Here is a 24,818-nt window from a genome sequence, read left to right on the forward strand (position 1 = left end):
CTCCAGGCAGAAGGCTACGCCCTCCCAGTGGGAGCGGGGGCGGGCCCGACTAACCCGAGTTCTTAGGATATGCAAATTAGGCCCCGCCCCCAGGCGGCATATTTTCCCAGACTCCTCCGCTCCTCCTGTGGACAAACAGCCCTGGCGGTGCCCGACGGGGCGCGCCTCCGACAGCCCGCCCCGCCCCCCGCCCCACCCCCACTCCCCAGAGCTCGTCCGCGGCAGCCCGCGCCCGTTGGGCCTTACGTCGCGAGCGTAGCGGGAGCGCGAGGCCCCAAAAGCCCTTGAGGGAGGCGCGCGCTCGCCGGAAGCCGCGTCCTCGGCACGGCCACTGCCCTCGGCGCCGGAAGCGGTCGCGCGCGCTGTGGCTCCGGAAGTGGTTCCGGCCGGCGGGGTCTCTGAGGCGGGCCGCGCGGGGGGAGGCGGCTGCGGACGGGCTGGAGGCCGGAGCCCATGGCGGAGGGCGGCGGGCGGGCCGGGCCGGCGCCCGCAGGTAACGTGCGCGCGCGGCCGCCGGGCGGCGGGGGCGGCGGCGGGGAGGGGGCCGAGGCAGTCGCGCCCAAGCCGCGTCGGCTCGTGACCGGCAGGGCCTCACGGAGCCGCCGGGGTCGGTCAGCGCGGCTCGCCGGGGCCCGGGTGCTCGGCTTCCTCTCCTGTGGAGCTTGCGTGGTCACTGCCAGCCCGCTGGCCTGGGGGGTTGGAGGCGACACCCCCCGCCTCCCACCGTCGAGAGAGGACGTAGGTCATTCTCCAGTTGTGAGCGCACCAGAGGTGTGGAGAGCCCCAGGGGTCAGCCCTTTTTTCTGTTGCCCCGCCTCCAGCCCTAGCACGGCAAGGGACCGCGATAACGCCACCTCCAGCGAGCTGTCAGTGACGCAGCAGGTCCGCTGCAGGGGCCCTGGCCCCCCGCCGGGGAGGCAGCCCTGACGGAGTCTAGCGGGCTAGAAAGGCTCACGCCCACTGCCCAGAATAGCCACGGGACTGGGGGGTCACCACCTTGAAATCTTCCTGCTGTGCAGGTGTGAATCCGCAGGGGGAGTGCATTTGCTCGCGGTCGGGAGCGGCTTCCTCTCAATCTGTGGGCTGGGGTGGGTGGGTGGCGGTTCCCCTCCTTGCCTGTTTGAGTTTGCCCTGGGTACTAGGTGCTTCTCTGTGCTGCGGACGGTACACGCACGTCCAATGAGACACCCCTCCACAGAGTTCGTTAGGTAGTAATAAACTAAGAATTTTTTTACTCTTACTCCTAAATGTGCCAGAATTTAAGATATAATGTTGATTTGGAGACAGGTGCAAGTAGTGCTTTTCATCCTTCCCTCCATTCATTCATCCAATGAACAGTTGATTGAGGAACTGATACCCCAGTGAACAAAAACACAAACAAAGCCCCTTCCATCCCAGGCTTTGGTTGGTATCGACTAGCCCCAGGTACAGCCAGACCTTAGGGTCCTGAACATCATTTCCTATGAGAGTGAGGGAAGGACTGAGAGGAGTCCAGTAGGACGAGGAGGGTTGCCTGCTGCTTCCCGGTGTGGAGGATGGTCTGGGGGAAGGAAGGCAGACTGACTCTGCCCTGCACACAGGCACCCTAATATCCAGGCGGTGCTGTTTTAGCGTTTACTGTGTTGCTGGCCTGGGAGTAGAGGGGTCAAGGTTGATGCTTAAGCGGTGTATGGTCGTTGGAGAAGCTGATCAGAAAAATGCAAACAAAGTTATCTTGAATCTGGAGCTCGGTGGTGGTAGGTTGGAAGAGGCCAACAGGGCACGCTTGGAGGAGAACTTCGCAAAAGTGTGTCAGTCTCCTTACACCTTCTGAATCTTATTCCTGCTTTGAACTTTTCCACTCTGTGGGTAACTCAGTGGAGAATAACTTCTGGAGGAGGATTGGCCTGGGGGCCCAAGGGCTTCTTGATGCCTTGATCTGCTGAGGCCTGGTCGTGGCGGGTGCTTGAGTGACCCTCCTTGCTCTGCCCAGTGACCTGGGGCCTTTGTGTCTAACCTCTGCTAATGAACTGTCAAATCCTGGAGTGTACTATGGCCCAGCCCTGTACACAGTAGGTAGGCAAAACATCTGATTTGGATATGAAAAGCAACTTCAGGATTGGAGAGCCCACCTGTGGCAGGGTCACAGGCTAGGCCGCCTGGCACTGTGGGGACTTGGTGAAGCAGTCTGAGTTCCTGCTCTTTCCTTCTGCCTCCTGTCTATGTAATTAAGTTTAAAGAACTCTTAATTATCTGGAGACATTTAAGGCTCCACGGTGAGGTGAGGAGCTCAATCACAGTTGACCTTTGACAACCCAGAGGGTTACCAGAGCTCCGCCACAGTCAGAAATCCTTCTTTGACTTCACAGCTGACCCTCCATATTTGAGGTTCTGCATCCAAGAAGTCAGCCAGCCATGGACTGTGTAGTGTAGTGTGTTTTTAGTGAAAAAAATCTGTGTGCGAATGGACCCACGTAGTTCAGACCATGCTATTCAAGGGTCAGCTGTAGGTATGTCATTGTACAAATTTGTTGACTACAGTTCACTGTTGGGACAACTTGGGGGCCCTCTGCATGTGCGATTCCCGGACATCTGGGGATTCCACCAGTCACCAACCACAGTGCAGTGTTGTGGTGTTTACTGCTGAAAATATCCACGTGTAAGTGGACCCCTGCAGATCAAACATGCATTGTTGAAGAGTGAACAGTATTTGGGGTCTAGTCCATTCAGGATGTGATAGCAGAGTAGACTGGATGGCTTATAAACAACAGAAATTTATTTTTCACAGCTCTGGTGGCTGGTAAGTCCAGGACCAAGGCACTGGCATATTTCGTGTCCAGTGAGGGCTTCCTGGTTCATAGATGGCCATCTTCTTGCCGTGTCCTCATGTGGCAGAGGGCCATGGAACTCTCCAGGGTCTCTTTTATAAAGGTGCTAATCCTATTCATGACAGGTTCGCCCTCATGACCTAATTAACCACTACAGTCCTACTTACCTCTTAATAATCACCTGGGTGTTAGGACTCCTAGCATATTATTTGGCAGAACATTTTGGGAGACACGAGCATTCCATTTATAGCAACTACTCTTCCCATTCCTCACTTAACTTTGATGCCCCTTTCTGACTTCCCTGGTGGCTCAGACGGTAAAGCGTCTGTCTACAATGCGGGAGACCCGGGTTCGATCCCTGGGTTGGGAAGATCCCTTGGGAGAAGGAAATGGCAATCTACTCCAGTACTATTGCCTGGAAAATCCCATGGACAGAGGAGCCTAGTAGGCTACAGTCCATGGGGTTGCAAAGAGTCGGACACGACTGAGCGACTTCACTCACTCTGACATATTATGTTATTTATGCTAAGCTCTTTTCTGGGCACTTGATTGTTTTATTTATCTTTTAATTCTAATGAGAGAGAATTTCTATTGTCTAGTAGGGTAGATGTCTTCTCATACATACTGAATAAACTGAAAGTTCCTTATTTTTATTTCCAAATAAACCTTTAGAATATTTTGGTTATATCTCATGTAAAGGCCCCAGAGAACTTTGTTAAATCCCTTAATTTATTTGGTATCACTTAAAATTTCCCTAGCACTGACTCTCATCCTGTACACTGCGGTTTTTACCATCCATTCCAGCCTTTATTGTTTCTCAGTTTTATAGTCTTCATTACATAGGTCTGGCTTTCTATTTATATCGTTGTATTTTAAACTTTTTTCCTTTTTACTGAGGTGCAGCTTACATTCAGTAAAGTGCACCCGTCTGAGGCACCAAAATGTGTGTCACTCGCGGGGACTCCTGTGTGGCGAGGCTGTCGCCTAGATCAGCGTGGCGGAGTCATTTGTGGTATAAGGAGCAGTATTTTTTTTGGTACTGAATTTTGCTAAATTCAAGCATCTATTTGTAACGTAGGAGAGGATTATATGTTTTTTCCCCCAATACATTTTTGGAATAAATTAGAGTAATTTTATGTTGACTTATTTTTTATTTTTAGGCCACACTGAGGCATGTGGGATCTTAGTTCCCTGACTAGGGGTGGAACCCAGGCCCCCTTCAGTGGAAGTTTGGAGTCTTAAGCACTGGACCACCAGGGAAGTCCTGTGATGACTTTTTTTGATGTATATTTCAAATTTTGCTTTGCTAATATATTATTTAGGATCGTCTCTGTTCTTAAGTAGGTTTGGATTTTGATGCCTCACCCTGCCAAAAGTTTTAAACATTATATTCTTGCCTGGTTTGATGTTGGGCACATGCTAGCTTTATTCAAGGAGATTTTCTACGTCTCTCTGGCTCTGGAAGTTTCTGGAGGCAGGGGAATGATGTACTATTGTTGAAAGTTGGAGAGCACCCTCTCGGTGGGAAGGGCGGCCCTGGTGGCTCAGGCAGTAAAGAAACCACCTGCAGTGCTGAGACGTGGGTTCGATCCCTGGGTCGGAAAAATCCCCTGGAGAAGGGAACGGCAACCCACTCTAGTACTCTTGCCTGGAGCGTTCTATGGACAGAGGAGCCTGGCGGGCTACAGTCCATGGGGTCGGCAAGAGTGGGACACAACTGAAGGACTAACCCTGGTGGGCGGCTCCCCTGCCGGGCCTCCCGGAGCTGACAGGCGCCCCTCTCTTCAGTGCAGGTCCTAATCTGAAGGAGTGGCTGAGGGAGCAATTCTGTGACCACCCGCTGGAGCACTGCGAGGACACGAGGCTGCACGACGCTGCCTACGTGGGGGACCTGCAGACCCTGCGGAGCCTGCTACAGGAAGAGAGCTACCGGAGGTGAGCGCTGCTGAGGCGCTGCCCGGAGCCCGGGAGCCTCTGATACTTTCCAACTCCAGAGGGCGGGGAGAGAGGGGACTGAGGGAAGCACCGTCAGGCTTGTGGGCGGTAGCCAGAGAGGCAGGGCGTGGAGACCCGAATTCAGGTCCAGCTCCGTCAGTGACCGTCTGGTGCTGTCTGGGTGTCAGTTTCCCTGAGGTTACCCCTGATGCCAGCCTCGTTATCTCTTCAGCAGCGGCCCTGCCCCTTTGTGAGCCCCATCTGGCTTTTACCCTAAGTCGGGTACAGAAAGTCTCCTCCTTGAAGTGTTGCATCGGGTCCCCTGTGTGTCCAGCCTTCCTGACGGACCGCACCTGGCAGCACCCCTGACGTGCTCTGCCCTGGCTTTTCAGGCCCTCAGGCGTCGGCCTGCAGGGCGCAGGGCTCAGCCTCTGGCCTGCTGTCTCGTCGCCCAGGGAGGTCTGGGTGTCTACCTTCTGGCTCCTTTTGTTGATAGCACCCTGCCTGTTGCCTTGCCACCTCCCGTGACCAGTGCAAGCCCTTCCTTGATCAGTAGCATCAGAGTCTTGCTATCACGTCTCCCTCCTTGAGACACCCGGGGGAGCACAGAGACTGCTGGCTGTCTATGTGTCTGAGATTGGAGTCTCAGATAGGTTTGAAACTCATCTGCAGCTGGAAACTCCAGGCTTTTTCTGTGTGTCTGTTTCCCCTTCGGGCCTAGGCTGGCTGGCAGTGAGTTGATGGGAGAAATGCCTGCATATTGATCCTGAAATTTGTACCCCCTTTTTTGTGGACAGTTCCCTAGAGAAGGATTTCTGACAATACAGAAATAGGTTTTCTCCTTCTCTTCTAATGTCTTAGCATCATTTCATTAGAACAGATAATTTTATTAAAAATAGTCTCAAATGTCCAGAAAGGCTCATCATACAGAGCGAATAGATGGACTGCAGGAGTATCTAATATCAATGACTCAAGTCAGAAGAAAGCATCAAACTTTTGTGGTACTGCAGATGTAACAATAGAACAAAGGAGAGTTAAGCTAGGTGTTAGACCAGTTTCATACTGCTTTTTCAAGTACTGTTTTTGTTTCTTCTAATACTTGGGATCCACAAATCTCCAGTGTTTTGATGGTATTTTTCTGTTGGGATATATTTCTTTGGTGATGAGTGCTTGGAGCATTCCTTGGCCTCCTTGGCCAGTGGAAGCGAGTTCACAGCTGAAGGAGGAGCCCTGGCCCGCTGTGTGTTTCTGGGTCACTGCTTCGGTGATCTGGGTCCTTGGGCTTTGTTCGGAGCCGGGAGCGTGAGGTGACGTGCGCCTCAGCTGATGATGAGGTGGGTCCGTGTACTGCACGGCCGCGGTGTTCCTTGACGGGGCTCTCGGTCTGAGTGCCGCTTTGCGTGCGGGCTGAGCCTGGCCGGTGTCCCTCTGCTGTGGCGCTCTTGGCGCCGGTGCTGTCTAGCTGTGCCTCAGGTTTCCTGGTCCGTGGGCTGGGGCTCCTGCCGCAGGCGTGGGCCTGGCAGGGGGAGTGTGTGAAAGCGTCTCTTGCAGCCGAGCCCCTGGAGGCGTTCTTAACGCGAGGGCTGCCCCCTGCTCCCAGCGGCGTGTCCTGCACCTCCCAGCCTGGCTCCCTGTGCTCTCTCTCAGCCGCATCAACGAGAAGTCCGTGTGGTGCTGCGGCTGGCTCCCCTGCACGCCCCTGCGCATCGCCGCCACCGCGGGCCACGGGAACTGCGTGGACTTCCTGATCCGCAAGGGGGCCGAGGTGGACCTGGTGGATGTGAAGGGACAGACGGCCCTGTACGTGGCTGTGGTGAACGGGCACCTGGAGAGCGCCCAGATCCTCCTGGAGGCCGGCGCAGACCCCAACGGAAGCCGGCACCACCGCAGCACGCCGGTCTACCACGCCTCGCGCGTGGGCCGGGCGGACATCCTGAAGGCCCTCATCAGGTCAGTGCTCGGGTTGCGCCCCGCCGCCGCAGCGGCCACCCAGGGGCCAGTGCCTCCAGCCACCTCCTCAGTCCTTATTTTCTCCCCATCTCAAAGCAGGCTTGTGACAGGATTTGTCCGTTTTGTCTTTTTAAAGAGTTGCTTCTTAGCTTAATCAGTTCTCTTATTTTCTTACTGGTTAATTTCTATTTTTATCTATCTTTTTCCCTGTTTTCTTTGATTTTCCTTTACTTTTTCTCTTAACTTTTGAGTTGCATGCTTATTTGTTGTTTTCTTGATATAACAATGTAAACTTTTAAGGTTATTAACTTACTTTTGCCTAGAGCTTTGTTTTTGCTTAACTTTTAAAATAGGTGTAAGTGAAGTTGATTTCCTCTTTGTTTTTATAGGTTTTGAGGCTCTTAACAGTTTAATAAAAACCTCTGTGAACTTTTAATTTTATTGTATTGTGCCCAGATAATACAGACCATATAATGTCCATGTTGAAGATTCTTTTTTTAAAAAATTATTTTTTAAAATCAGGCTGCTTTGTTGTGGCTCCTTGAAACAAAGTACAAATCACAGGTGTTGTAGTTTCATAGGACAAGGTGGTAGCCTCAGTTAATGCTATTCAGACTCCCTCTCTCTATTTTTTACATTTTTAACCATTGGATCTGCCCCAGATTCAGAGAAGTCTGTTAGTATCTAATTACTGTTGTGATTTGTCAGTTTCCCCTTGTATTTCTCATAATTTTGCTTACTGTATGTTGATGCTAATTGGGCTCATTAAGATTCTTGCCTGTGGATTATGCCCTTTATGAGAGCAGGAGGAAACCATTGGTTTCATTGAGGGTTCATTTAGGTAACATTCTGTCACTTCTAGTTTGAATCTTAGTGGGTTTAAGTAACTCTTTGTGTCTTTGTGTGCTCACTGTTACTATTTGACTGTCTGGGATTCGTTTCTGAATACAATTAACATTATCGCTATAGCTGATTTTAGGTTTGTTTCTGTTATCTTTCTGTCTTAACTATACAATGTCTGTGTTCCATGATTTGTGTTTCCTTTGCTTTCCCTTTCTGTTGTTTTAGACGGTTTATGGTCTTACTTTAATTGCATTAATGATTGTCATTTAATCAGTTTGATCGAGATTGCATCTTCAGTCCTGTGCTCCAGTGAGTTCTTTCTATCACTGATGCTTTCTCTCCCCTCCCTTGCTCTGGAGGCAGTTTGTTCTGTGGTTAGACTGAGTGGAGTTTATTTAGCCGGTTGTCTGTGTCAGGAAGGATTGCGGAGGACTACAGCATTGTTACAGGCCACAGTGGGCGGTTCTGAGGGCATCTAACCCAGTGCAGACATGGTTTTTAAATTAGGTGTTGAAAATATATTTATTATATCAGAAGGTTTTATGTATCACATGGCTCTGGAATTGGCTTTTGGAAAGATAAATGAGGGTGACATGGTTGTTATGTTAGAGGGATAAAGGAATGCAATGCTTCCCCCCCCCCCCCCCCCCTTCTTTTTAAGGATTTCTAGCCCAAGAATCTAAGGCACTTCAGTCCCGTATCTTTGCATCTTGGAGAATGTAAGTCATTAATTTGGAAATGGATCCAGTAGGGTCAATCCAGGGCTTCCCTGGTAGCTCAGCTGGTGAAGAATCTGCCTGCAATTCAGGAGACCCCAGTTTGATTCCTGGGTCGGGAACATCCACTGGAGAAGGGATAGGCTACCCACCCCAGTATTCTTGGGCTTCCCTCTTGGCTCAGCTGGTAGAGAATCTGCCTGCAATGCGGGAGACCTGGGTTCGATCCCTCGTTTGGGAAGATCCCCTGGAGAAGGGAAAGGCTACCCCCTCCAGTATTCTGGCCTGGAGAATTCTGTGGACTGTATAGTCCATGGGGTTGCAAAGAGTCGGACACAACTGAGCGACTTTCACTTTCAGTGATAAAGAACCCGCCTGCCAATGCAGGAGATGTGAGTTTGATCCCTGAGTCAGGTAGATCTCCTGGAGGAGGAAATGGCACCCCCCTCCATTATTCCTGCCTGGGAAATCCCATGGGCAGAGGAGCCTGGCGGGCTCCATACAGGCCGCAAGGAGTCAGACACAGCTGATGACCGAGCACAGGCAGAGGATCAGTCCATGAAATTTCGTCCTGGTTCCGCACATCCCGCTGGGCACTTCAGTCAGTTCATGATGCACTGCTGCTTTGAACTAGCCGCAGGCTTGGCTCTGAGATACATGCCCAGATGCCCTTATTGATACAGCGTCACTCAGACATTCTGTTTCCTGCTGGAGTGCAGGATGTCACTTGTGCGGTAAGGTACCAAGAGCATATACTATTGTTTTGTTAAGTTTCCTATGTTCTAAACGACCCGATAATTGACTTCTGAAGAATGGAGTTAAGTTACTGAACAAATAACACAACCTACATATAGTCCAAACTCAACTCCTGCCTTCCCTGTGTCCTTGTCCCTCATGGGCAGGGCACTGTCTGTCACTCTTGTGGTCTGACGTCCCTCTGCAAGTAGCCTCCGTTTTGTTACTTCTCATTTCCCTTGGTGTTTTGTTTTATAAAGGTAAGGAGTGGTATTTCTGTGCGTGCAAAAGTTATGTTGATTTATGCAGTTGTTCCATGGTTCCTGGCCAGCGATATTAAAAGCAGTACGGGAATTTTGGAAAATACTCAGGATTAAAATTAACTGGATCCCAGCCAGTAGGTTTTTATGAGCGGATGAAGGCTGTCTTTCCCACAGCTCAGCTAATACCAGATTGTCGTGTTGCCCAAAGTGACAAACATTCTGGGAAACTTCTTCCTAAGAGTAAGGAGGAGGCAGATTTCAGTGCTTGAAATCTGGGCCTCTTAATTGGTTGTGTGAAATGAAATAGCGGTTTCTGCCTGGCTTGGTTTGTGTGTCAGAAGGTTGTTCCTAGGACAGTTTATAGAACAGGTGACATGTGCATCTGTAGGGCTGATGGTGCTCCACGGCGTCACAGGGGAAGCGGGGTGTCCTGTGAGCCCCTGGGTCCGCGTGCCGCTGTTGTCTTCCTCAGCTCCGTGCTGCTGAGACACCACGGTGTCTGTTCTGGGGAAGAGACGGGTGATGAGACAGGATTGCCGGCTGTGAGTGTTGGCCCGCGTGTTTACCAAGCCCTGACAACGCTGCTCTTCTCTCCACCCTGGACCCCTGCACGGCGGACCCCGTCATCATCCCTCCTGCCCTCGCATGAGACAGACTCTGCTGACGGCGTTGTGAGGCGTCTGGGGGCTGGGAGGGCGGTGGGGGTCCGTGCGCAGTGCTGCCTTCCCGTGTTAGCTCCAGGGCGGGGCAGACTCGCCCAGAAGCCAGGCTCTGTTCTCGGTGCATCCGATCAAGCTGCGTGTGGTTTCATTGGTCCCAGTACCGCTGATGTTCCCTTTCGCTCTTTGACCAGGGCGGTGTCTGCCAGCTTTCTCTGTTGTGAAGCTCCTCTTTTTCCCTCTGTGATTAATAAATACTTTCGTGGATAGGTACTTTGCAACCATGTATATATCTTATTCCTCATCAAATTTTTAATCCATTTATGTATGTTCGACTTATGGTTTCCTGTGGAGTTAGAGTTATTCTGGGCTCATACGTACTTTGCCTGATTCAGCCCTGGGCTTTGTCATTTCTCCAAGGAGAATGATGTTGAAAAGCCAAGATCTGGACACTGGGAGTGCTTATTGCTTGTCGGGTGTTGCTGTCTGCAGGCCCTCTTACTGGACATGTTTCTGCCTACATTCCTGTGTCTATTATACACCGATGGTTAAAGAGTACAGCCCGAGGCCTTAGTCCAGTTCAGCACCTGGACAGCTGTGAAGGTTAGTTCAGGGCTGGGGAGAGCGCTCCCACCTGTGGGGCTGCTCCGAGCTGCCCCGTGTCATCCTGCCCTTCTCCCTTTCCAAATTTATGATTTCGACATTGAAAGACCTGGTTCCCCTTACTTTTTTTTCTTTCCTTCTCTGGCCGCACATCATGGCATCCCCAACCAGGGCTCGAACCTGCACCCCCTGCAGTGGAAGCAGTCTTAACCACTGGGCCGCTGTGGAAGCCCCTCCCCTTACCTCTGATGTGCTTTTTATTCCTCTGTGTAACCAGCTTCCTGTGCTCCTGCCCCTCCCACGTGGGGCTCCTCACCTCCCTCAGCAGGCAGCATCCTTAGCGGGCACCGTCCTGACGAGGCCTGGACTGCGGCACTCTGAGCCAGGCCACCCTCCCTGCTGTGGTCAGTGGCCTCTGCTTAGAGTGAAATGACCAGCAGGTCGTTTGCCCTCAGCCTGGGGAACTTTACATGCCTGATAGAAAGCCATGTGTTTGGGTGTCTCTGAGTGCAGTGACAAGGGCAGGTGCCTCGAGGGCATCCTGAAGGCTTTGTTGGAGAATGAGGCTTCCAGGTCAGGTGGCTCCTGTGTCTGCCGGTGTTGTGTTTGTCCTCACATCCAGGCTGCCTTTGAGAGTCGGGAGAGGGGTTCCTGGACAGCTGTAAAGGTTAGTTCAGGGCTGGGGAGAGTGCTCCCACCTCTGGGGCTGCTCGAAGCCGTAGGCCTTGCAGGCGAATCTGGTGCTCAGAACAGTCTGGCTGCTCTGGATGTTCCGTGGGCCTGAAAGAAGATCCAGCTTGGTGGGCAGGATGGACAGACACCAGCTGGACCCACAGTGGTGTTAAGGTGTTTGCTTTTGCTTTCAGTTTTTAGGGATTGCTGTTTAGTTTTTTACATTGTGTATTTACATGGTTCCAAAGTCAAATCTGTAAACAAAGTGTATTAAAAGAAGTCTAGCTTCTGTCCTCACCTGGTTCATCCCTGCCCTGTAGAGAACCACTGAAGAAGTTTTGTGGTTTATCCTTGCACACTGAACACTAAGCAGACACGCTTGCGTGTCTAGGTGTGTGTCGTATGTGTGTTTGCCGTGGAGCCTTCTTTGCAGGGTGGGCAGCAGTGTACTGCCTGCTCCTCGTCCTGCATTCCGCACTCACCAGTGGCCTGGAGACTGTTCCAGGGCAGCACCTGCCCTGCCCCTTGTCCCTTGTCGGATGGGCCACCTTGGGTTGGCCACCGATCACTCAGTCCCTCCTGATGAACCTGTGGTTGTCACCTGCCTCCGGCTGCTGTGGGTGCTGTTTTAATGAACTGCCTGTGTATCAGCTGTTCGGAGTTTTGCAGATTTGACAGATTTCTCTCTGCAGGGATTGCTCCATTTTGTATGACCCCAGAAATGGATAAGACTTCCTTTTTCTTTAAAGCCTGGTTAGTAAGCTTTTGGATCTCCTGCAGTCCAATAGGCAAGAAGTGCTGTCTCTGAGTAGTTTTACTTTGCGTTTCTGTTATGAGCGAGGCTAACCATCCTTTCCTCTGTGTCTGGCTCATGTGCCTGTAGGGCTGTTGATCTCCTTTCAGAACGTCTTTATAGAGTAAGGATGTTAACTGTTCGTTACCTTTTCTCCAATTTTTCACTTAATGTTGCTGCTTTTTTGGCATGAAAAAGGTTTTCTTTAATTTTCATGTTAAAAAACCTTGTTTTTATATCTTGTCCTGTTTGATCTTCCAAATGAACTTTACAATTGACTTATTTAGCTTCAGGGATGTTATTTTTATGTATTTATATTTATAATCAACTTATTTAGGTCTAGGAAGAGTATTTTCATTTATATTAATATGCTTAGTGAAATCCTAATGGTGTTGGGTGTTCTTATCCAAGACTTGGTATGTCTTTCTTGCTTGTGTCTGCTTTTGTGACTTTCAAAAAAAGTTTTTTTCTAATTATAAAATACAGTTTTCCTCATGCAAACTTTGGATGTTTACTGTTAAGTTTATGCTTAGCTGTCTCACTTTAAAGTTTATTTTGCCGTTAGAAATGAAGTATTTGTCACTTTATCTTGTGACTTGTTTTTGTTTGTTTATGTAAAGGCTATTGGTGTAAAACCTGGTACTTCATTGCTTCTTAATTGTGTTTTCATTAATTATCTAGGGCTTTCCAGACATAGTCATGTCCTCTGTAAATAGGAAAAATTACCTCTTCTTTTCCAGTTTTAATCAGCTAATTGCTTTCTCTGTCTAATTGCACTAATACTTTAAAAGAAAAACATGCCTTTAGAAATAGTGGCCAGAAAGTGGGACGGTGTGTCTTGTTCCTGGCTGAGCTGCTGCTCATGTTTGCCCGTTAGGTGAGATGCGGACTTCTGGGATGAAGAAATATTTTTCATCATGTTAAGGAAGTATTCTTCATGTTCTATTTTAGCAAGTGTTTTTAAACATGTCTAAGTGTTGAATCTCTAAAGCCTCTTGATGAAAATGAAAGTGGAGAGTGAAAAAGTTGGCTTAAAGCTCAACATTCAGAAAACGAAGATCATGGCATCTGGTCCCATCACTTCACGGGAAATAGATGGGGAAACAGTGGAAACAGTGTCAGACTTTATTTTTGGGGGCTCCAAAATCACTGCAGATGGTGACTGCAGCCATGAAATTAAAAGACGCTTACTCCTTGGAAGGAAAGTTATGACCAACCTAGATAGCATATTGAAAAGCAGAGATGTTACTTTGCCAGCAAAGGTCCATCTAGTCAAGGCTATGGTTTTTCCAGCGATGAACAGGGAGGCCTGGCATGCTGCAGTCCATGGGGTTTCAAAGGTCAGACACGACTGAGTAACTGAACTGAAGTGCTGAATTTTGTCATATGCCTCTTTTGTGTTTGAGAAAGAATTATGGCTTTTTCCCTTCAGTTCAGTCTCTCGGTCGTGTCCGACCTTTGAAACCCCATGGACTGCAGCACGCCAGTCCTCCCTGTTCATCACCAGCTCCTGGAGTTTACTCAAACTCATGTCCACTGAGTCGGTGATGCCAACCAGCCGTCTCATCCTCGGTTGTCCCCTTCTCCTCCCGCCTTCAGTCTTCCCAGCATCAGGGTCTTTTCCAATGAGTCAGCTCTTCGCATCAGGTGGCCAAAGTATTGTAGTTTCAGCTTCAGCATCAGTCCTTCCAATGAATATTCAGGACTGATCTCCTTTAGGATGGACTGGTTGGATCTCCTTGCTGTCCAAGGGACTCTCTAGAGTTTTCTCCAACACCACAGTTCAAAAGCATCAATTCTTCGGTGCTCAGCTTTCTTTATACTCCAACTCTCACATCCATACATGACCAACGGAAAAATTATATCCTTGACAAGACAGATCTTTGTTTGCAAAGTAATGTCTCTGCTTTTTAGTATGCTATCTAGGTTGGTCATAACTTTCCTTCCAAGGAGTAAGCATCTTTTAATTTCATGGCTGCAGTCACTACCTGCAGTGATTTTTGAAGCCCCAAAAAACAAAGTCTGCCACTGTTTCCACTGTTTCCCCACCTATTTGCCATGAAATGATGGGACCAGATGCCATGATCTTCATTTTCTGAATGTTGAGCTTTAAGCCAACTTTTTCACTCTCCTCTTTTATTTTCATCAAGAGGCTTTTTAGTTCTTCTTTGCTTTCTGCCATAAGGGTGGTGTCATCTGCATATCTGAGGTGATTGATATTTCTCCCGGCAATCTTGATTCCAGCTTGTGCTTCTTCCAGCCCAATGTTTCTCATGATGTACTCTGCATATAAGTTAATAAGCAGGGTGACAATATACAGCCTTGACGTACTTCTTCTCCTATTTGGAACCAGTCTGTTGCTTCATGTCCAGTTCTAACTGTTGCTTCCTGACCTGCATACAGATTTCTCAAGAAGCAGGTCAGGTGGTCTGGTATTCCCATCTCTTGAAGAATTTTCCACAGTTTGTTGTGATATACACAGTCAAAATCACTGCAGTTGGTGATTGCGGCCATGAAATTAAAGGACGCTTACTCCTTGGAAGGAAAGTTATGACCAACCTAGATAGCATATTCAAAAGTAGAGACATTACTTTGCCAACAAAGGTCCATCTAATCAAGGCTATGGTTTTTCCATTGGTCATGTATGGATGTGAGAGTTGGAGTATAAAGAAAGCTGAGCACCGAAGAATTGATGCTTTTGAATTGTGGTGTTGGAGAAGACTCTTGAGAGTCCCTTGGACAGCAAGGAGATCCAACCAGTCCATCCTAAAGGAGATCAGTCCTGGGTGTTCATTGGAGGGACTGATGTTGAAGCTGAAACTCCAATACTTTGGCCACCTGATGCGAAGAGCTGACTCATTTGAAAAGACCCTGATGCTGGGAAAGATTGAGGGCAGGAGGAAAAGGGGATGAAAGAGGATGAGATGGTTGGATGGCATCACCGACTCGATGGACATGGGTTTGGGTGAACTCTGGGAGTTAGTGATGGACAGGGAGGCCTGGCGTGCTGCAGTCCATGGGGTCGCAAAGAGTCGGACACGACTGAGTGACTGAACTGAACCGAACACAGTCAAAGGCTTTGGCATAGTCAGTAAGGCAGAAATGGATGTTTTTCTGGAACTCTCTTGCTTTTTCAATGATCCAGAGGATGTTGGCAATTTGATCTCTGGTTCCTCTGCCTTTTCTAAATCGAGCTTGAACATCTGGAAGTTCACAGTTCATGTATTGTTGAAGCCTGGCTTGGAGAATTTTGAGCATTACTTTACTAGCGTGTGAGATGAGTGCAATTGTGTAATAGTTTGAGCATTCTTTGGCATTGCCTTTCTTTGGGATTGGAATGAAAACTGACCTTTTCAGTTCTGTGGCCACTGCTAAATTTTCCAAATTTGCTGGCGTATTGAGTGCAGCACTTTCACAGCATCATCTTTTAGGATTTGAAATAGCTCAACTAGAATTCCATCACCTCCACGTCCACTAGCTTTGTTCATAGTGACGCTTCCTAAGGCCCACTTGACTTCACATTCCAAGATGTCTGGCTCTAGGTGAGTGATCACACCATCGTGATTATCTGGGTCATGAAGATCTTTTTTGTATAGTTCTTCTGTGTATTCTTTCCATCTCTTCTTAGTATCTTCTGCTTCTATTAGGTCTATACCATTTCTGTCCTTTATTGAGCCCATCTTTGCATAAAATGTTCCCTTGGTATCTCTAATTTTCTTGAAGAGATCTATAGTCTTTTCCCATTCTGTTGTTTTCCTCTATTTGCACTGATCACTGAGGAAGGCTTTCTTCTCTCGCCTTGCTGTTCTTTGGAACTCTGCATTCAGATGCTTATATCTTTCCTTTTCTTCTTTGCTTTTCGCTTCTCTTCTTTTCACAGCTATTTGTAAGGCCTCCTCAGATGGCCATTTTGCTTTTTTGCATTTCTTTTTCTTGGGGATGATCTTGCTCCCTGTCTCTTGTACAATGTCACGAACTGCCATCTGTAGTTCATCAGGCACTCTGTCTATCAGATCTAGTCCCTTAAATCTATTTGTCACTTCCACTGTATAATTGTAAGGGATTTGATTTAGGTCATACCTGAATGGTCTAGTGGTTTTCCCTATTTTCTTCAATTTAAGTCTGAATTTGGCAATAAGGAGTTCATGATCTGAGCCACAGTCAGCTCCCATTCTTGTTTTTGCTGACCCTATAGAGCTTCTCCATCTTTGGCCGCAAAGAATATAACCAATCTGATTTCGGTATTGACCATCTGGTGATGTCCATGTGTAGAGTCTTCTCTTGTGTTGTTGGAAGAGGGTGTTTGCTATGACCAGTGTGTTCTCTTGGCAAAACTCTATTAGCCTTTGCCCTGCTTCATTTTGTACTCCAAGATCAAATTTGCCTGTTACTCCAGGTGTTTCTTGACTTCCTGCTTTTGCTCCAGTCCCCTATAATGAAAAGGACATCTTTTTTGGGTGTTCTAGAAGGTTTTGTAGGTCTTCTTAGAACCATTCAACTTCAACTTCTTCAGCATTACTGGTTGGGGCATAGACTTGGATTACCGTGATATTGAATGGTTTGCCTTGGAAACGAACAGAGATCATTCTGTCGTTTTTGAGATTGCATCCAAGTACTGTATATTCTGACTCTTCTGTTGACTGTGATGTCTACTCCATTTCTTCTAAGGGATTCTTGCCCACAGCAGTAGATATAATGGTCATCTGAGTTAAATTCACCCCCTCCAGTTCATTTTAGTTTGCTGATTCCTAAAATGTCGATGTTCATTCTTGCCATCTCCTGTTTGACCACTTCTAATTTGCCTTGATTCACGGACCTAACATTCCAGGTTCCTATGCAGTATTTCTCTTTACAGCACTGGACCTTGCTTCCATCACCAGTCACATCCTCAGCTTTTCCCCTTAGTTCTGTGAATATGATGAATTATGTTAATAGAGTTTCTAATATAGGAACCACCCTTGGAATAACCCCCATGAGGTCATCGTGTGTTGCTTTCTTAATGTTTTGGAGTCCCTTTGCTGACGTTTTATTGGAGGTTGTAAGTTGATGCTCATAAGTGCAGGTCACTGGTAATTTTTCTTTATGGTGTGACCATTGTTTGGTTTGGGGTTTATTCTGTCGTTAATTGCATAAGATGAATTTGGGGATTTTCCTTCTTTATCTTTGCTTGAAATAGTTAAAATAGCCGTGGGATTGTTGGGTCTTCACAGGTTTGAAAGAATTCCCTTATGAGTTTTCTTGTGTGAGAGGATACCAAGGTTCTGAACTCCCGTGGTGCCTGCTGGGAGTCATGGGTCCACTGCGAGCAGGGGACGCTCCGGTGCTTGGGTGTCGGGCCGTCCCCGCAGGCGCGGTCGGGATCTGCTGACCGTGCTGGCCTGACTGTCTGTGTGTCTCCCTGCAGGTATGGGGCGGACGTCGATGTCAACCACCACCTGACTCCTGACGCCCAGCCCCCTTTCTCGCGGCGGCTCACCTCCTTGGTGGTCTGCCCACTGTACATCAGCGCCGCCTACCACAACCTGCAGTGCTTCAAGCTGCTGCTGCAGGCGGGGGCGAACCCGGACTTCAACTGCAACGGCCCCGTCAACACACAGGGCTTCTACAGGGGCTCGCCCGGCTGCGTCATGGACGCCGTCCTGCGTCACGGCTGCGAGGCGGCCTTCGTCAGCCTGCTGGTGGAGTTCGGAGCCAACCTGAACCTGGTCAAGTGGGAGTCCTTGGGACCAGAGTCGAGAGGCAGGAGGAAGGTGGACCCCGAGGCGCTGCAGGTCTTTAAAGAAGCCAGAAGTAAGTGGCTTTAATTCAGCTCTGCCTGGCAGTCTCTTTAAATCGGTTGAATGAACCAAGTTGCAGCAATGAAAATAAAATTTCCTAATTAGCACTTGGTCAGAACCTTCAGTTAGGATTAGGAATTTTTAGAACAGTCTTCCAGATTAGTTTCTTTTTAAATTCCTGGACACCAGAGGTTAATAACAAGGAATCTATAAAAATACACGTTCTCAGAGTTCCTGGGATTATGTTCTCTTTACTCCTTTGCTCTACTTTGTGATCTGAAATTCTTTTGCGTTTATGGCTTTTAAGTGTTTGCTTTACAATAGATTTCGAGCTCTTCATTCTCTGGGGCCCTCACTCCCCCTTCTTCAATTCCACTCAAATACCATCATTCTGGATTGTGAACTAAGCCTGATTTTTGCTCGAATTAAGTCTGAGGTTTGCTTATTTATGAAGAAGGCTTTGCCAGGGAATTAAGTTGATGGACAGGGAGTTTGGGGTTGATCCGTGGCTTGGTCTCGTTGTCATTCTCCGGGACTCAGGAGTTGACCCTTGGTGCTCCCTCTGACCTGCCCACACCTGGCCTCTTTCCCACCTGGGTCTTGAGAGCATCTGAGTGACCACCTTTCCCCAGTGCCTTACCTCTTGAGAACTTCTGTGTGTTGTGTTCTTGTTACTGGCTTTCCCTAAACCGGTCATTAAAACTTGCTCCTGTTGAGAGTTGGTTACTGGTCAGTTGGAGCCACACTATTAGTTAGGCTGCCTGTGTTCATGCCTGTTTCATGAGGCAGAGACACAATGAGGCTTTTTTTCACCCAGAGTAAAATTATCAGCCTATCCTCCTCTGTTGCTTGGTCTGTCCCCCTCAAACCCCTTTGGAGCTTCTGGGGTAGACCAAGAGCAGAGGCTGACAGAGGGCAAGGATCAGGGCTTGTAGTGGTCAGCTCTAGTTTCTCTGCGTAGGGAACTCAGCAGAGGCGAGCAGATGCTTGGATAGTGAAGACTCTGCTCCTTGTGCAGATGAAGGAGCAGGTAACAGGCCTTTGTCACCAGAGCCGGCTCGCCTCTGAAATTGGGATGCTGACAGCAAGCAATGGTGTGTCCTGCCTGCCGTCCCCACCAGCCTCTGGTCTGAGGTGATAGGGGAGAAACTGGATTAACCCCCCCTTCCTCTGTCTCTCCTTTCCTCCCACCCGTTCCAGGTGTCCCCAGGTCCCTGCTGAATCTGTGCCGCGTGGCTGTGAGAAGAGCGCTCGGCAAATACCGCCTTCATCTGATCCCCTTGCTGCCTCTGCCAGACCCCGTAAAAAAGTTTCTGCTTTACGAGTAGAATTCCGGAGTGCTGTTGATTGCAGTGAAGAGGCGGTGGTGACCTGCAGTGCAAGTTGACACCGACTCTCGCCCCGTGACCACGTCCTGTGCTGCCGAGTCCCGCCCGGCTGCAGGTGAAGCAGGACCGGCTTTGTTCCCCCGGACTGTGCTCTATCTCAGGTGTTTGGGCATCGGACAGTCTTGGGGTCAGTATCAGTATCAGCCGGGAGGCTCCTACACAACTTTATTTTGTGCTTCTTCAGTCTGTTTGGAAATTAATGCAGTGGGCCTTGAAATGTGAGCAAGTTGGGGCTGAGGCTGGAGGCCTGCTGATATCCTGAGTAGAGAGGACTGGCATCTTCCAGACTGCTTCTGGGTTCACTTCTCAACTTGATGGCTTGATTGCAGTCAAATGAAAAAGGGAGTTTTGGTAAAAAGTAGAGTACAGAGACACAGTTCCTGAACTTGTGAGTTTGTGTTCCCAGCTCTTGGGTTGAACATGTGATGTTTACACACACACACGCACACACACACACGCACACACGCTTTCCTTGCCACCTCAGTGTTCTCTCCATGTGGTGGGGGCGTCGTGTCAATTGGCTTCATTCAAGGATGGTTTCCTGGCCACTTGGGTTGGCTTTACTGTCTCAAGGTCAGTACCTACAGTGTTCACAGTCTCTTTAGGTAATGCTCAGAGCTCGACGCCTAGCCCCATGCCCAGCCGTGCCTAGCATCATGCCAACAGGTCTCACGAGTTCTCTGCCATTTCACTCTGGGAGCTTCCAGAAGTCCACTGATTTCAGGAGGCCCACTGCCTCCATTCGGACCAACGACCGTCCAGCAGCATCCACTGCCAGTTCTAACAAGTCCGTGCATGCACTGTGAAGTGGAAACTTGACTCGTCTTCTGGGTAGTTCAGAGCTTTCAGTTCTGTGGTGTCCTGTGGACAGAACATCTGGCGTTTGGCTGATTGTGCTTCAGTTGTTTGGACTTCATGTCTTGGTAGTTGCTCCTAGAACTGAACAGGGGATAGCAGTGAGGTTAGAGGTCTCCTATGGCCTGCCGGGGGCTGGGGGAGGGAGAGGACTGAGCTGGGTTGTCACCCGACAGCTCGGCTGTGGTCAGGGCTGCGTAGCTAGATGTGTGTCATGCCGGCACAGGTGGGCCAGTGGCTGCCTCTTTGAAGTATCCAGGTGCCACTGTTTGCAGGGAAATCACATCTGGTTGTTGAGGCCTCAGAACCATTTTGTGGATCCATGGAAAGTGTTTAGAAATGGACAGATTTCACATCTGTGTTTAGATTTTCTATAAGAGTTGAACAAATGATATGGGTTTATTTAATTATCAGCATTGTTGTGTGTCTTCACTGACTAGACCAGCAGCGTCTGGTCCTGGTCTTCGTGATTGAGGATGGAGTTCTGAGTCTGTCTCCTGGCGTGGGTGGACATGTGTTGGAAGCCAGGCAGGCCCTTGTGCACACGAATGAGGTCTGAGGGGAGAGAAATCTTCAGTGATTCAGAGGGGAAGATGCAGCCACAGGAGTTTGTTGCAAGTTGAGGCCACGGCCTTGGAGGCTCAAAAGCGGGCTGTAGGCTGCCGCTCTTGGCTGCGAACCTGCTGGGTGGGTTGCATTCAGAGCTCGGGGTCCCACCTGCAGCAGGAGAGGCGTCCTGAGAGAGGAGGGGCCGCGGGTGGGTGGCAGATGGCACCTTTGCCACCAGATCCGAGCACTGCTGAGATTTGGTCTGGGAGAGCGATAATGTGCCGGTGGCCCTCGTGGTGGGACTCACCAGCTCTGGGCAGTGGCTTCCATCGCAGCTGTTGGGGTAGGGCTCTCCCTCGTATAGGGAAGGGTTGTAGGATAGCTGGAGCGGCTGGAGAGGGACAGAGCCACAGGAGGGGGTGGAGCTGCCAGCCAGGGGACGGAACCACTGGAGGGAGTGTCCCTGGCAAGGCAGCACGTCCCCTTCTCAGTCTGGCTAGAGGGGTCTCAGGAGCAGCTCGCTCACCTCACTTTGCACTCCTGCAGCTGCCCTTTGGCCTGGATTCCCTTCCTGGGGGCTGTGCTGCAGGCTCGCAAGACCCTGTGTGCCCTGCTGGGCATTGTCTGCAGGGGTTTGTTAGGGACAGAGCTTTCCTGGGGTGGGAGGTGACTGTTCACAGACCTGGAAAGCAGCATCGGGGGCGCTGCCAGGCAGGAGTGTCGGGCTGCATGGAGGCAGGGGCCCCTGGCTGGCCCGGCGGGGTGTCTATCGGGCTGCTGTGCAGGGTGATGTGAGTGCAGGACTTGTTTCTGGGGGATGGAACCATTTTTCTGGGGTCTCTCTAGAGGACTGGACTGAGTTGATCCTCACTGTTGGGCCTGGCCCAGACCTGGCCAAGGAGGGACTGGGACTCGGGAGGGGTTGAGCCAGGGAGTGGGGGCCCCCGCACGGTGCGCCCCAGAGCATGGTGGGCTCAGGGCTAGTCGTCCTTTATAGAGGCAGGTTGACTTTCTGTGTCCAGCCAGCCTTTAGATAATTTTTTCAGACCCCCAGCAACTGAGGTTCAGTCTCTAGCTTGAAATTCCGTATGTGCCACACACAACTCTGAAAACAGCATAGCTATATATACTTAGGGCCATTTCTTCTTGTTTTGAGCCTCACGTTACTAAAGCTCCCTTTTTCTGTTGTTGGCAGGGATAGGTAGGGTACAGACTAGGAAGGAGTCACTCTGTCCACAGAGCACTTTATAAAAGCCCAGTCTCCAAACCCCAGGGTGCCCACTGCCACATAGCCAGGAAATGTGGACATGGGTGATGAGGTTGTGGCCCAGAGCACCATGCCCATGGGGCGGGGCACGACAAACCAGTGGGCAGAAGCCGGGGCCCCCAGCCTGTCTCAGGAGTGTGCTCACTTGCTGGGGCACCTGAGGGCCGTTTGGCTGAAGGAATCCTGTGCTCGGGGCCTTGGCTGCAGTGGACGGGTGGGGCTGGACCTAGGGAGGTGGGGCAGCGCTGAGACCTCACAGAGGGTTCCGCTTTGGCATCCTGGTGGGAGTTCCGAATGTATTTCCAAAACCTATCAATGTCATATGTATCCGTGCCTTTTCATATTATTTTTGGTATTTATGTATTTATTTATTTATGCCCTGCTTTGTTCCAGGAAAGGGTTCAAGGTCGTCATGCTTAGTTTTGATGTTCTCTTTTGACGTTTGATAAGTTTTAGTCAACGTGTGCTTGTTAAACAGGACGTTTTAAAAAGAAAGGACAGTTTCTTTTCTTTTCAACACAGTTTGCTCATGTTGAATATGTTTCTGTTATCAGGCCTATGTGCCATCATTTTTACCCTTTCTTCATGGAGCAGTGTAAGAGAGGAGCCTGCAGGCAAGGTTGGACCCAGCCAGGGAAAATCCGCCTTGGAGAAGAAGGCTCCTCTGTGCTGAGCTGCCTCCTGTCTGGCCCTGAGCAGGCCCGGCTACGGGCCGGCCATGCCTTTCCTGTGGGGCTCTTGTGAGGACACACGGGAGAATGTCTGTGAAGGCACCAGGCACTTGAGCCGTCCTAGTGACGTGTCAGTGCTGTCTCTGTGCATGTGGTCCCTCTTCTCAGCGGATGTGCCTTTGAGGTGATGACGGCCTGTGGCCTTGCTGGTCGGCTGGGCTTTGTGCCCCGGGGACAGTGAGAGTCACAGTGACCGTGACACAGGCCTCCTGCACAGGTCAGAAGGGCAAGGGTGCACGTGAAATCACATGGGAAGGCAAGTTTACTCCATTTAGAGGGTTGTCTTTTAGTCTGAGATTATGTTCTTCCTAATTTGGGTGATAAAATGTTCTTTTATGTAATGAAGGTGATAATAGAGGGCGACATTGTTGGTTTTTTTTAATGCACCTGGTTGTAGAATAAAATGTTGGCTGCCCTTCATCAGATCCCAGAACTTCTTTTTAAGTTGGCCAGGCTCTGAGACCCAGCGTCGGGACCCACAGTCTGTCTATAGCCTGTGTTCACGACTGAGGAGTTCCTCCTGGAGTCTCCAGCAGCCTGTCTGCAGCTGAAGGAGAGCCCATGGTTCCGCTGCCTGGTAGTCTGGGGACAGGCCCTGTGATCACCGGGAGGGTCAGGAGCGCGTGCTTGTGTCTATGAAGACAGCGCCGTCCCTGTGGTGATGGGCCGCTGGCCACCCCTGAAGGACCCTCCCAGGAAGCTAGCATGGCTCCTCAGTGGGGCTGCCGCTCACCCTGGGCACCTGAGGCACCCCAAGGCTTGGCGCTGGTGGTGGGGTGGGCCTTCTGGTGCCGGGGCTCAGGCTCTTCCCGTGCCCTTGGGGCTGCCTGCCAGGCACTCAGTGGCCGGGCCTGAGGGGCCTGGGTGCCCCGCCAGCTCGGCTCTCCCTCCTGGAAGTGTCTCATTCAGCCGCCTGACATCTCTCCCTGGCTCACTTAGGCCTCACTCTCCTTTTCATGCTCCCCGCCCTCCAACCTGACTCCTTTGATGTGGAATAGAATGACTGAAATGCACACATGAGTGGTCAGTGCGATCCTGTCCTCGGAGAGTTCCGCGGGAGGGACATGCAGGTTCTGAAGTGCAGCGGTCTATGGAACATACGCCATAAATGGTAGGGAGACGGTTGGATGCGGACGTGAGTGAGGGTGGAGGTGGCTTCTGTTGCCTTAACTCATAGTTGCTCAGTGTCTGGAGGCATGAGGATCCTTTCTTTTTTACGTTGCTTGGATCTCAGACCTCTACCGTGTGATGTGTGCGTGTACATGTGTCCAGGTCCGTGTGGTGTCTGAGCGTGGCCGTCCCGTGTGTTAGCACCTCAGTTTGCTGCTGTGGCTTAGCCGGCAGCACCCCTGCGCCTCCCTGCAGTGTTTGCCCAGCCCCCGTGATTTCTGTCTGGTGTTGGGCACATGCCGTGTGACATGCCCTGGAGCCCACGTGCTGCAGGAGCGCTGGCATCAGCCCTGGGTCCTCCCTTTCTCTTGGGTAGTGACCGCGCTTGTCTGCGGCAGCTGGGACCATGGCTGTTGCTGCACTTGGGCCTGGTTAGGAGCTTTCAGAAATGGGATGGACATCTTTGATAGGTTACTGTAACTGTAATGAATGCTTTAGTCCCTGTTGACTCCCCCCAAATGCCTTAATTCTGTGTACTGTTTATCTCATTGGAGAGAAGAATTGATCACATGGCATCTTTGTATATGCATTTCAGGTAGAGGAGTGGCTCTCCGGAGAGTTTCTCATGGTTTGCAGAGGGGGCATCAGTAAATGGGAGTCTACCCGGCTTCTCTCCACTGCTCCGGGGGCCCCGGTGCTCCAGCGAGGCACTCATAGTGCTGCACAGATTTAAACTGGGGTGAGCCTGTTCCACTTAGCGGGTTTTAGTCTGAAGAGAAAGAGCCCCTAAAATGTCTGAAGCACGTGGCTGCATCGTGGTGACACTGTCCCTACAGCGCTCTCTTGGCTGGGAGGTGGGCACTGTGTCACATGTGACTTATTTTGACAGTGGGAGGGTAAGTTGTGAAGCTTTGGGAATGAATGAACTAAATAAAGCATTTATTCATTTCTCCATGACTCCATGGCATGTCTCTGTATTTGCTATTAATATTTCAGATATTTTCTTCGTTCCTCACACCAGTCCCCAGGCCCATCTGTAGATGTACACCTCTCCTGCTCTGCTGAAAAATGGCCTCACTTTCTGTCTCAAAAACCAGCTGCCCGTGTGGCAGGGATTGCTGGTTCTTCACTATCCATTGTCTGTGTCTATGATAACAGAATCCAC

At 50.1% G+C, this 24,818-nt stretch overlaps 1 protein-coding gene across 1 annotated transcript; it reads left to right on the forward strand.

Annotated features, from left to right (window-relative positions):
• Positions 1-338: 338 nt before the first annotated feature.
• Positions 339-24,610, forward strand: ASB1 (ankyrin repeat and SOCS box containing 1). Its single transcript, XM_025289267.3, has 5 exons — positions 339-493; positions 4,601-4,742; positions 6,390-6,692; positions 17,381-17,766; positions 18,954-24,610. Exons 1-5 carry the CDS (start codon positions 454-456, stop codon positions 19,079-19,081), a joined length of 999 nt encoding a protein of 332 aa, XP_025145052.1. The 5' UTR covers positions 339-453; the 3' UTR covers positions 19,082-24,610.
• The last annotated feature ends 208 nt before the right edge of the window (positions 24,611-24,818 follow it).

Source organism: Bubalus bubalis, chromosome 6 (assembly GCF_019923935.1).
Source record: "Bubalus bubalis isolate 160015118507 breed Murrah chromosome 6, NDDB_SH_1, whole genome shotgun sequence".
Classification (NCBI taxonomy): domain Eukaryota; kingdom Metazoa; phylum Chordata; class Mammalia; order Artiodactyla; family Bovidae; genus Bubalus; species Bubalus bubalis.